The sequence below is a fragment of the Protopterus annectens genome, chromosome 11.part0 (genome assembly GCF_019279795.1).
Source record: "Protopterus annectens isolate FY-2018-M chromosome 11.part0, PAN1.0, whole genome shotgun sequence".
Lineage (NCBI taxonomy): Eukaryota > Metazoa > Chordata > Ceratodontiformes > Protopteridae > Protopterus > Protopterus annectens.
The window spans coordinates 921,645,894-921,658,071 of record NC_056745.1 but is presented as its reverse complement, the minus strand read 5'-3'; the positions used below and the strand labels follow the sequence as shown (position 1 = coordinate 921,658,071).

Here is a 12,178-nt window from a genome sequence, read left to right as displayed (position 1 = left end):
TGAAGCTTTATGATTTATAGCTGAAAAATCTGTGAAAATTTCTCTCTTTACATTTTGCCAGCAGCTGTTCAGAACTTTAGAATTTATGGCATACAATCTGTCTCTTGCAAAAAGAAATGTAGAATGGATTCTTTTCTTTTAAAATGGTCCAGACTCAGTTCAGTCTTAATTTATCTGGGAGAAGAAATGCTGAAGAATACTGCCGTGCAGAACACTGTCCTTTTTAAATTACAGCATATTTTCATTTGACTTATTTGGGTCTTCTTTTACTGCAAAAAGGCAAAACTTTGACATTTTTCTTTTGCCATAATAGCTGCAATGGTAAAATATGGTGGTGTTGATTTGTGAGGACATGAAGGATTCCTGAAGGAATGGAAAGAGTGCCCACTAAAGTTAGTATTCATTTTTTATTATCTCCAAATCCTAAGAGTCTGTGGTTTCAAGTTTCCAAAAGGGATAATGGACCAGGAGAGTGGTGGTGGTGGTGGTGGTGGTGGGGGGCTAGTTGTAAAAGATAGTAGTTATTATCTCTGTAAGAAAAGGATCCTTTTGATTCTTTAAAGTCAGATTTTGGTTTGTTTCCCTATTTCTTTTCAGGAACGAACTTTGCCTTTTTGTTGTAAAGATTTTTAAGGATTATTAAAAACATGGTTTGGGTTTAGTAGGATAATTCTTCTGAAACTTAGGAAGGGGAAAATAAACTGCTTAACTCCTCAGATTCAAATGTTCATTTGCATAATCTTGCCCCTTTCCTTTATGGTTTTCTTTTTGTTTATCTCAGCAGGAACTGTCAAAAGGTAGTCTTTGTCTAATAACAGTGCGCAGCAGTTTGTGTTTCACATAATTTATAATAGACTGAAGCCTCAGCCACGCATGAGTTCTAAGAGCTGAAGCAGTGGCAGCTGCATCATACCCATATTTAATAGAATACGTAACCATTTGAGAGGCAGAGCTGAGCATTTATTGTAAGGAAATTACTCTCAGAGTCTGTTACAACACAAACTGCTTTGGCCATGTTATCCAAAATGGAAACAGGTATCTAGTCATGTATGTTTGATAGCTGATTGTTCTAAAGAGTAGAGTGGCTGAGGTGTAAACTTTTTTTGCCATATCCATCTATGGCTCTTCTAGTTTTATTATTAGGAAGAGCATTAGTGGAAGTCTTCCTGGATCAGCACCTGGGGGATTCCCCTTACTGTCTCATTGAGAATCAGCCTTAGGTTCATAGGTTTATAGGTGTGTACTAAGCTAACAGCCCTGGAGCCTTTACAAGCCTAGCCCTTAGGAATACCCTGCTATCGTGCCACCCGATGTTAGTTCCCAGTGTCTTTGTCGAATAAAGCCACTGAAGTGATCCCTGGGGTGAATTTTCTATTTTACATCCACTCATCAAGATTTCTCTTGAAGATGGCCAGTGAGGTGCTCTGCTTGACATGTATGGGAAGTCTATTCCATAGCATGGGTAGTCTCTGGGTTATGACCCTGTCCCTCCAGCACGCTCTGTTGATTGTGGTAATGAGGTTGAGGTCTCTGGAGCGTGTGGTGCAGAGGGATTGGGATTTCTTTAGATTTAGCATTTCTAACAGAGCTGGGTCAGACATGGCTTTGTAAGTCAAGCAAAGATCACCTCTAAGTAGGCGATATGAGACAGAGAATAGTTGGAGTTTTTAAGTCTGTCCATATAGGACAAATGTTTAAGGCCTAGGATCCTCTTTGTGAGATACTTTTGCGGACTCTCCAGTTCTTGCAGGTTTTTAGTGAGGTACATGCCAAATGGGGCACTGTACTCAATAATTGGCCAAATGAGGGAAGAGTAGAGGGAGACAATGACCTCTTTCTTCCTGGATACAAAATCCTTTGTAATGAATAGGACTTTCTGACCACAGTGGCAATGTGGTGGTCAAAAGAGAGGTTGCTGTCAACTTGTGTCCCCAGATCTCTTTTAACTTCTGTGTTCCGTGGACTACCATTGAGGTGGTAATTCATGGGAACTGGGTTTTCCCAAAGGGGATGACAACACATTTTTTTGGCATTGAGCTTAAGGCCATAGTTCTGACACCAGTCATTGGTCTCAGTGAGGCCTTTATGTAGGATGTCAACATCACTTGGGGAGTTAATAATAGCCCCCAACTTGCAGTCGTCTGCAAACTTTGTCAGCCACAGTCCCTTTGTTAGCCTGGATTTCAGACAAGTAGATATCAAACAGGACAGGACCCAGGACCGAACTCTGTGGAACTCCACTCATGACTAGTCGGCAGTCTGATTTGGAGTCAGCTACTTTTACACTATGGGTTCTACCTGTGAGCCAGTTTGCAACCCACCTAGTGATATAGGGGTTGATGCCTAGCTTAGTGAATTTTTCTATGATTCCTGAATGGGGAATGGTATCAAAGGTCTTGGCCAGATCGAGGTGAGCTGTATGAACCACCTTGCCTTCATCCACAGCTCTGATGACTGACTCAAAGAAGTTGAGCAAGTTGAGCAGGCATGATCTACCCTTCACAAAACCAAACTGTGCGGGATCCAGAGTTTGAGGATTCCCTATATCCTTGTTTATTAGGTCCACGATGATGCGTTCCATAGCTTTGCATATGAGACTCGTCAGGTTAGTGGGGTGGTAGTTCCCAGGGTCTGTAGTTGCTCCTCCTTTGTGGAGAGGGATGACTGTAGCAGTGCACCATTTGGTAGGGATAAAGCCTGAGGTGAGGCAGTGATTGAACATGGCACACAGGTGAGGTGCCAGTTCACTCTGTAGTTCATGTAGAAAACAGCCAGGGATATTGTCAGGTCCCATAGAAGCTGTATTCTTGGCCTTGGAAAGTGCTGTTTTAACCTGTGCAGCAGTAATACTGGGTGTCTGGCAATCTACTGGTATTGTGACTAGTCCTTTGTGGGGGGATAAAGTGATAAAGTTGGCACTGAATCTGTCGGCCAGTATATTGGCAATATCTGTTAGCCCAGTATAGGAGGTACCATTATGCAGTAACTCAGAGCAAATCTGGGTATTGCCATGGAGGTTCTTTACATAACTATAGAAGGCCTTGTGGTTGTCTTTACTCTCTGCTGCAATTCTGTTTTCATAGATAGTTTTAGAGGATTTAATGAGGGATCTTAACTTTTCGTTGAGGCTGATAAGGGAGTTTTTCCAGTCTTGGGACTTAACCTTATTCTGCATCAGTTTCCTCCTTCTGCTGTAGAGTTTGTTTATGGCAGGAGACCACCAGATTGGCTTCTTTTTTTGGAGGAGAACATCTTGGTTCTATTGGGTATGGCGAGATCCATGTATTTGTGTACATGTTCATACAGTGCACTGGTGTATGATTCAGTGGTCATGCAACTATTCTCCATTTGGATGGGTCCCGTGAAGTTAGCCACCTCTGTTTTTAGGAGCCCAAAGTTAGCTTTGGAAAAGTTTTTCATGGTGGTTACCTTTGCAGGGGGTGGGGGTGGCAGGAATGTGCACTTCCAAGGTGATTAGTTTGTGGTCAGATCTAACCAGGGAGGAGTTGACTATTGGTGTAGAGCAACAGTTGACCACGTTAGTAATGACCAGGTCAAGGATGTTGCTACCTCTGGTGGGGGAAAGAACAAGCTGGTCCAGGGCATAAAAAGTCATCAATACCAAGCCTTGGTCCCAGGACTCTGTGCACTACAATCACAGCAATGTACCTCTACACCATCTGAGCTGTTAGTTCTCTTTTCTTTGCCAAATCTCCATGTAACAGTCAATTTGGACTTGTTAAGAGCCTGTGTCATTTTGGCCTCTCTACGGGTCCAAACAGCAGATACAGATAATATACAGTTGGATGGTCTGAGGGCTGATCAAGTGTCTCAGTGGAAACGACTGACTCTAACTTAATGGGAAGAGCAGACTTCTCAGAAAACTTGGCCTCTTCTCCCGATTTTTAACATTTTTTCTTAGACTGAAGGGAGAGGTCTGAGGAAGATGACACTGAAGCAATTCTGGCATATATTAAAGCCTGATGTTACTTATTCTCAATATATAACTTTAGAGAGTAAAGACAGCTCCTGATGATTTGAAGAACATAAACTGAACAATTTTTATAATCATGCTCAAGACCTAATAAAAAAGACAAGAGAGTGTTTATTTTTATGGGGGATCTGTCATCCGCAGTCACATTTTCCCTTTTTATCTGACATGAAAAATACAATAGTAAAGAGGAAGAGTCTCCAATGGGTACTTAGTCAACAAGCAGTTGTAGCCACAGATGATCATACAGTAAAGAGATCTTGTGACACTAACAAGGTCTTCACTGGACTAGCGGCAATAAAGTTTTGAGGGTTTCACACTCAAATGTCCTTCAAGTATTTGCATGCAGACTCATGCACAGGATGGATTCAAAGCATGACAGGAAGGCGTACAGCACTTGCAGATTGGCTGGACGTGCAGTATCCTTGACAGGATATATCTCATAACTAAGGAAGACTACAACAGTGATCTAAGAAGAACATCATAAGACACTGAGACAATGTGGAGGGGTACCTACAATTCAAACATTTAGAATTAATTAAAAAGAAAAAAAAAGCAAGTAAACTGACTAACTTTCTTGCAAAAAAACAAAATAATTTATTTTGTTACGGTATCAGCAAAAAACAAAAAACAAAGGACATCACTGAAACAAATCCACTGTGATTTTCAGTCTCCAGAATAACTCAAGAGAAAGCATCATTGCAGAGTACAGCCATTCTACATTAATTAAAGGAGGAGCCTGGAGGAAAATGAACTAAAAGAAATGTCACAGTATGGGCATAACATGCACTATGGGCAGAAAGTCTTGTTGAAAAACAATCTGTCATTGGTATGTTTGCCCCTATCATCATGACTAACCATTCACACTGATGCACCTATATTACTACTGCAAAATAGAGAGATAGATACATAAATAAATATATAACTAAATAGAGAGTGCAAAAACAGATTCATAGTAATAACCTGATGTTACTGTAATCATAAAGGACAGTACTGTAAAACTAAAGTTGATACTACAACAAATATACTTTTACAATGAACGAAGAAAAAAAGTATTTCTGCAGGGAGCAAGCCCCTCTGCACCCCACATGTTGCTCTCTTAAGTGTACAAGTTCTGAGATCTCCTTATCCCGTAGGTGTCATTAGTGTAATAAAACACAAGTTATAATATGCACCTAAAAAAACCCATCAAATCCCATTCCACAAAAGTAACATTGATATTGTCCAAACATTTCTTCAAAAATGCATGTTGTCTTTGGTTTCTGTCAACTAACAACAAATAAAAAAGAAAATATTCTCTTGACAAAATATGCAATGTTAAGAAATGCTGAAGAACTATTGCTGGATTAACTGAAATATGTAAGGTCAACATCAAATACAATAAAGAATTCTGGTGCAGACACTGGACTAATGACAACGGTGTGGTCAAAACTTATATGGCATAGGATACTGCTATATGCGTTACAGACACTGTTTGGAGGTATTCCATTAGCAAAATTGACATTAAGTGACCAATTTCCAGAAAATTGCAAGAGCTCATTATGGTAATATAAAAAGCAGAAATTTAGATATTTGCTGATGCTAACAGTATTACATTATCAAGAAAAGAGGTAAAGCAAGAAATGTTAGGTACTAATACTGGTGTGTCTGAAGGGGAACCTATGGCAAGGGTTAGGAAAAATGAATCTAACTCCTCTAAAATCACCTTGATTTTTAAAGCCAGGATGGCAGTGCTGAAGTCTGATTGGGACTGCAGTGCTATTCCCAGTGATGGCTGCATCATTTTGTCCCAGATGCCCAAGGAAAAGAGCACTGTACTGACCATCATATGATTCAGGAGATAAAAAGAGGTTCTGCAGTCAAACAAGTCAGTTTAACAGTCAGTGGATGTGAAATATAGAACCATGAAATGTCTTTGATCTGGGGGAAAGGACTGTTGTAATGTTTACTACTCAGTCAGCAGTAGACATCTGATAGACAGCACCCCTGACAATATCTCTCTATATCTGTCCATTTTGTGTTCCAATTATCATCATCTTTCTTTGTATATATTTTCTCTTTTTATTCTTGCTTTTTTCTATTCATTCTTCAGACAGGAGTTTTGTTTTTATTTTTCTGTTACCTTCATCATTTCCATGCTTAGAAAATGACAAAGATAGTAACCTTCCCTGATCAGCTTCCATGAAGAAAAATGTATTGAACAAGGTGAATATTATACAACTTTTTTTCTCTGTTACTTCTTGGGCTGGCCAAATACGACACACAAGGGCAAGACTGTATGTTGTGTTTTGGTTCCAAATACACAATGGAGGTGTCACAAAGACAAATGTAATATATGATTACTGGAATGTCACTTACATTTATTTAAAAAAATCAGAACAAAAAAGCATTTTTTGAAAAAAAAAATAAAATAACTGCTATAAAGTCAAATAGTTGGTCAAGTCTTAGCTCTGCACTGAATGGAAAGAACTACAGACAAGATGAAGGGAAAGCTCTTTTAACAGAAAGAGAAAATGGAAGACTGGCGTCAGTGTGGGAGCAGTTCACATTATATGACCACTAGATGACCAGTCAGTGTGGACCTACCAACAGCCAATACAAGCCCAACAGGTTTACACTTGCTACAACTGCCAACAATGTAAGATATCTAGTTCTAAATTCTGTTCTTTTTAGATCCCCTGTATGGCATCACCATGGTAGAAATGATGAAAGCACTTACCTTATGTATTAGTGAAAGTCTAGGAACTCATAAAAATATACAAAGCTGACAAGGGCAGAAATACCTACATAAAAAAAAATATATGCACCTGTTAACTCATCTGTAAGACTAATCACATCATCAGTTGTCCACTCTTTTGCTTCAGCATCATACAGAAGTTTAATAGCATCGGCCAAACCCTTTAATGTGCTTTCATCTGCAAAGCCCTCTGACATTTTGTGCCACACAATCTGCCCTGAAGATATACAGAAATGGAAATAAAATTAAAAACATTTTAAAGCAGCAATGCATATTAAGTTTGAATGTACTTAAATTACATTTGCATTATTTTTAAATGCATCATAAGGAGAAAACTACAATGAAAAATTAATCCATGATACCAAAATACAAAATAACCAATATGTGCACCCATTTGTAAAATAATTCTTGCTAGATGGTTAAAATACCTCAAGTCAATTTCTGTTAATAAAAACATCTGAAACACAACATCCAAGTCCTTACCATAACTAATGAACTTTTAAGAAGTGTTATTAAAGATGGTATATCCAGTGTGAGATTTTATCTTTCAGTTCTGTTTACTATACATCAGCATTTGAATGACTGGAAATCAATATGAGCCATTTGCCTTGTATCACCCTCAACAGAATTCCCTGCACCTGGGTTATAGGGCACGCTCAACCTAGTTCTCAACCCTTAATCAAAGTGGTAACCTTCCTGTTAAAATAATAAAAAGTTTATTTCACAGATACACATATGTTTGAAAGCATAGTTGTGTAAGATCTTACCCTAACAGAAGATGTTTGACTGTACTCCTTAAAGGCAGTTTTGCAGAGGCACTAGAGGTATTAAAAGTATTTTGCTGTTTTATCTCCTAACCATGACCCAATGCTCCCTGGAATTGCCCAATGCTTCCTGGAATTCATCAATTCCAATGCCCTGGACCAGCTCATTCTTACTCCCCCTAGAGGAAGCAACACCAAGAGTCAATTCCTCCTAGGTCCGACCACAAAACTAATCACCATGGAAATCCACATCTCACCCACACTGCCCGCAAAGGTAACCACCAAGAAAAACTTCTCCAAAGCTGACCTTGGGCTCCTAAAAACAGAGGTGGCTAACTTCACGGCACCCATGTCAATGGAAAATAGATGCAAGACTGCCGAATCATACACCGATGCACTGTACGAACAAGTACATAAATGCATGGAACTAGCCAGACCCAACAGAACCAAGACATTCTCCTCCAAAAAAAGGAAGCCAATCTGGTGGTCCCCAGCCATTAAAAACTCTACAACAGAAGGAAGAAACTGTTGCAGAAAAAGGTGAAGTCCCAAGACTGGAAAAACTCCCTTATTAGCCTCAACAAAACGTTGAGATCCCTCATCAATACTTCTAAAGCCAGCTATGAAGGTAGAATTGTGGCAGACACTAAAACAACCACAAAGCCTTCTATAGTTACATCAAGAATCTCCATGGCAATACCCAGGTTTGCTCTGAGTTGCTGCACAATGGTACCTCCTATACAACAAAGTCAGTGCCAACTTTACCCCTCTCTCCCCCTTAAAGGACCAATCACAATACCGAAGAAATGCCAGGTACCCAGCATTACTGCAGCACAGGTTAAAGCTGCATTGTCCAAGGCAAAGAATACAGCTTCCATGGGACCCAACAATATCCCTGCATGTGTTCTACATGAACTACAAAGTGAACTGGCACCATATATGTGTGCCCTGTTCAATCACAGCCTCACCTCAGGCTTTGTCCCTACTGAATGGCGCACTGCTATAGTCATCCATCTCCATAAAGGGGGAGCGAATATAGACCCTGGGAATCATTGCCCCATTAGCCTGATGAGTCTGATATGAAAGGCTATGGAGTGCATCATCATGGACCTAATTAACAAGGATATATGGAATCTTCAAACTCTTGATCCCACCCAATTTGGTTTTGTGAAAGTTGGATCATGCCTGCTCAACCTGGTTGACTTCTTTGAGTCAGTTACCAGAGTTGTGGATGAGGGCAAGTCAGTTCATACACTCTACCTCGATCTGACCAAGGCCTTTGACACCATTCCCCACTCAGGAACTATTGATAAACTCACCAAACTAGGTGTCAACCCCTATATCACTAGGTGGGTTGCAAATTGGCTCACAGATAGAACCCATAGTGTGAAAGTAGCAGACTGCAAGTCAGACTGCTGACCAGTCATGAGTGGAGTCCCACAGGGATTGGTCCTGGGTCCTCCCCTGTCTGGCATCAGCTTCTCAGAAGTCCAGGCAGCACAGAGGGGCATTGGCTGACCAAGTTCGCAGATGACTGCAAGCTGGGAGCCATTACTGACTCCTCAAGTGATGTAGACATCCTACAGAAAGGCCTCACTGAGACCAATGGCTGGTGTCGAAACCATGGCCTTAAGCTTAATGCCAAAAAATCCCCTTTGGGAAAAACTCAGTTCCCACTAATTACCACATTGATGGGAGCCCACTGAACATTGAAGGTGTTATAAAAAATCTGGGGACACAGGTTGACAGCAACCTCTCCTTCAACCACCACATTGCCACTGTGGTCAGAAAGTCCTTCTATGTGGCATATCTCATTACCAAAGGATTTGCATCCAGGAAGAAAGAGGTCATCATCTCTATCTACTCTTCCCTCATTAGGCCAGTCATCAAGCATAATGTCCCATTTAGCATGTACCTCACTAGAAACATGCAACAGCTGGAAAGGCCACAAAAGTACCTCACAAAGAGGATCCTAGGCCTTAAACACATCCTATATGGACAGACTCTAAAAACTCCAGCTATTCTCTGTCTCATATCGTCTACTAAGAGGTGATTTCTGCTTGACTTACAAGGGCATGTCTGACCCAGCTCTGTTAGAAATGCTACATTTAAAGAAATCCCTCCACACCACACACTCCAGAGACCTCAACCTCATTACCACAATCCACAGAACATGCTGGAGGGACAGGTTCATAACCCAAAGACTGCCCATGCTTTGGAATAGACTTCCCATACATGTCAAGCAGAGCACCTCACTGGCCCTCTTCAAGAGAAATTTTGATGAGTGGATGGGAAATAGAAAGTTCCTCTGGGGATCACTCCAGTGGCTCTAATTGATAGAGGCACTGGGAACTAGCATCGGGCGGCACAATGCCAGGGCATTTTTATGGGCTAAGCTTGTAAAGGTTCCAGGGCCATTAGCCTAGTATACAACTATGAACCTGTGAAGGATAGTCCTGGTAAAACCATCTTTAGCCCTAGAAACAACATCCAACTTATAATGATTGGTAAACACATGCACAGAAGTCCAAGTAGCTGCCTCAGCAATAGAAGTTGTATCCAAGCCCCTGTAAAAAGCACCAGATGAAGCCACAGAAGAAGAACGGCTTTTCCCATGAAAAGAATAACAAGAGGAAATGACTTTAGATATCCAAGAAAAACTGTTTGCTTGGAAACAGCCAAACCTAAAGATCTAACATGAAAAGAATCAAAAAGCTGCACAGATTTTCGAATGGGTTTAGTTTCATACAAATAATATCTGAGTTGTCTATGCAAATCCAAGGTGTGAAGAACAATTCTCACTAGCAGATTTTGGAGAAAGGAAAAAAGTGGACAACTGAAAAGACTGATTAAGAGACAACTCACCACCTTGGACATAAAAGACAGATTAGTACAAAGGGACACTGGCCAAGGTAAGGGCCAAACGAAGAACGGTCTTCAAAGAACAATGCTGTAAAGAAGCTGAAGCTGCAGGCTCAAAAGGAGCCTGAGTCAATCCCCCCCAAAACAAAATGTGTGTTCTTACCATAATGTTTCATCTGTGTTGTCCATTTTCATTCTTCCTCTACTATTGGGTTCAGATCTGATCCTCGGATCCGACTTGGCTGTTACTATAACTTGTACCCACCTGAAAGCTCTAGAGCTCCACCCTACCAACAATGCCTCAACCCCTAACATCCCTCAGAAACTTTTGCTAGATAACATAAGGTAAGAAATATTAATATAATATCCCTTACAGATAAAGCCATTATCTGGAGCTCAACGTAAGACACAGTGGTGTCCTTATAAACTTCTGTTCTTCCAGAAGTCCATAATGACAAAGTATGGGTTTGGTGGATGGGGAGTTGAGGAATAATGAACATGGACAACACAGATGGAACGTTATGATAACTACATAACTTTTTATCTGATGTTGTCACATTTCATTCATTCCTGAACTATTGGGACAGAGTCCCCAGCTATCTGAAAATCTGGGTGGACTCGAAGGAAGGATATTCTTGACCACAGTTGAACTAAAGGCTGCTCTTCTCCTCGAGACCAGATCTAGTTTGTAATGAGTAATGAATGTATGAGAATTAGACCAAGTTGCAGCTGCACATATATCATCCATAGAATGCCTACATAAAAATTACTGCTGAAAATGCCATGGATCTAGTTGAGTGGGCTCTTAAAGGTTTTGATAATGAGATACCAACTTTATTGTAGACAAAAGATATACAGTCAGTAAGCCATCTTGCCAAGGTTACCTTTGTAATGGATTTACCTATTATTTAGTCTGCAAAAGAGATACATAGTTGGTCAGATTTTCTAATGTCTTTTGTTCTGTGTAAGCAGAAATGTAATTGTCTATGAATGTCTGACAAGTGCAACATGTATTTTCCCTTGTTTTCAAATTTCGGAAAGCAGACAGGCAGATTAATGGACTGGTTGATACTGGATTCTGACACCACCTTAGGAAGGAAGGACCGGTTCATAATGTTACCCTATCGCTAAGAAAAATCAAGTATGGAGGTTTAGAGGACAAAGCTTGACATTCTGAAATTCTTCTGGCTGAGGTAATGGCCACTAGAAACACAGTTTTCAAGGTCAGAAATTTAAAATCATATTTTGCTGCTGGTTCAAAGAGTGCAAGAATTAAGGCATGCAGCAATAGATTCAAGTCCCATGGTGGAGTAGGGTCTTTATAAGGTGGTCTGAGTAGAACAGTACCTCTCAAGAAGGCCTTACAAAGCTTAGTTGAAGCCAGAGAAGAATTTTCAACTCCAATCTGGAAGTTGAGATTGCTGCAAACTGAACTCTAATGATTGAGGAGCTAACTCCTTCATTGAAAATTGTCACCAAAAACTCAAGGACACTTTGTACAGGGGTTGAAAAAGGGTCAATATAATTCTGATGTGCCCAAAAAAAACAAATCTCTTCCATTTACTTCCATAAAGTTTCTGCATAGAAGCTTTATGGGAAGATAAAAGTATACGACAGACAAGGGATGAAAGCATAGTTTATCTGGCTATTAATGGAAGTGGAGAAACCACACAGTCAGCTTTAGGTTTGAGATAACTGGCTGAAAAATGCCTGTCAGGTGAGACAGGAGGTCTGGAATTGGATCCAGAATCCAAGGTGAGTAAAGTAGATGAGGCCAAAGAAAGGGGATCCAAACCTGTCAATGCCAGTAAGGTGCAATGAGGA

The 12,178-nt window shown here is 40.4% G+C and overlaps 1 protein-coding gene across 1 annotated transcript in view; it reads right to left on the bottom strand.

The window, feature by feature from the left end:
* Nucleotides 1-12,178, bottom strand: part of LOC122815006 (F-box only protein 47-like) — a 1,240,869-nt gene that overhangs the window by 646,524 nt on the left and 582,167 nt on the right. The window contains exon 4 of the mRNA XM_044087259.1: nucleotides 6,799-6,945. Within this exon, the coding sequence (XP_043943194.1) occupies nucleotides 6,799-6,945 (147 nt within the window). The remainder of the gene's footprint in view (nucleotides 1-6,798; nucleotides 6,946-12,178) is intronic.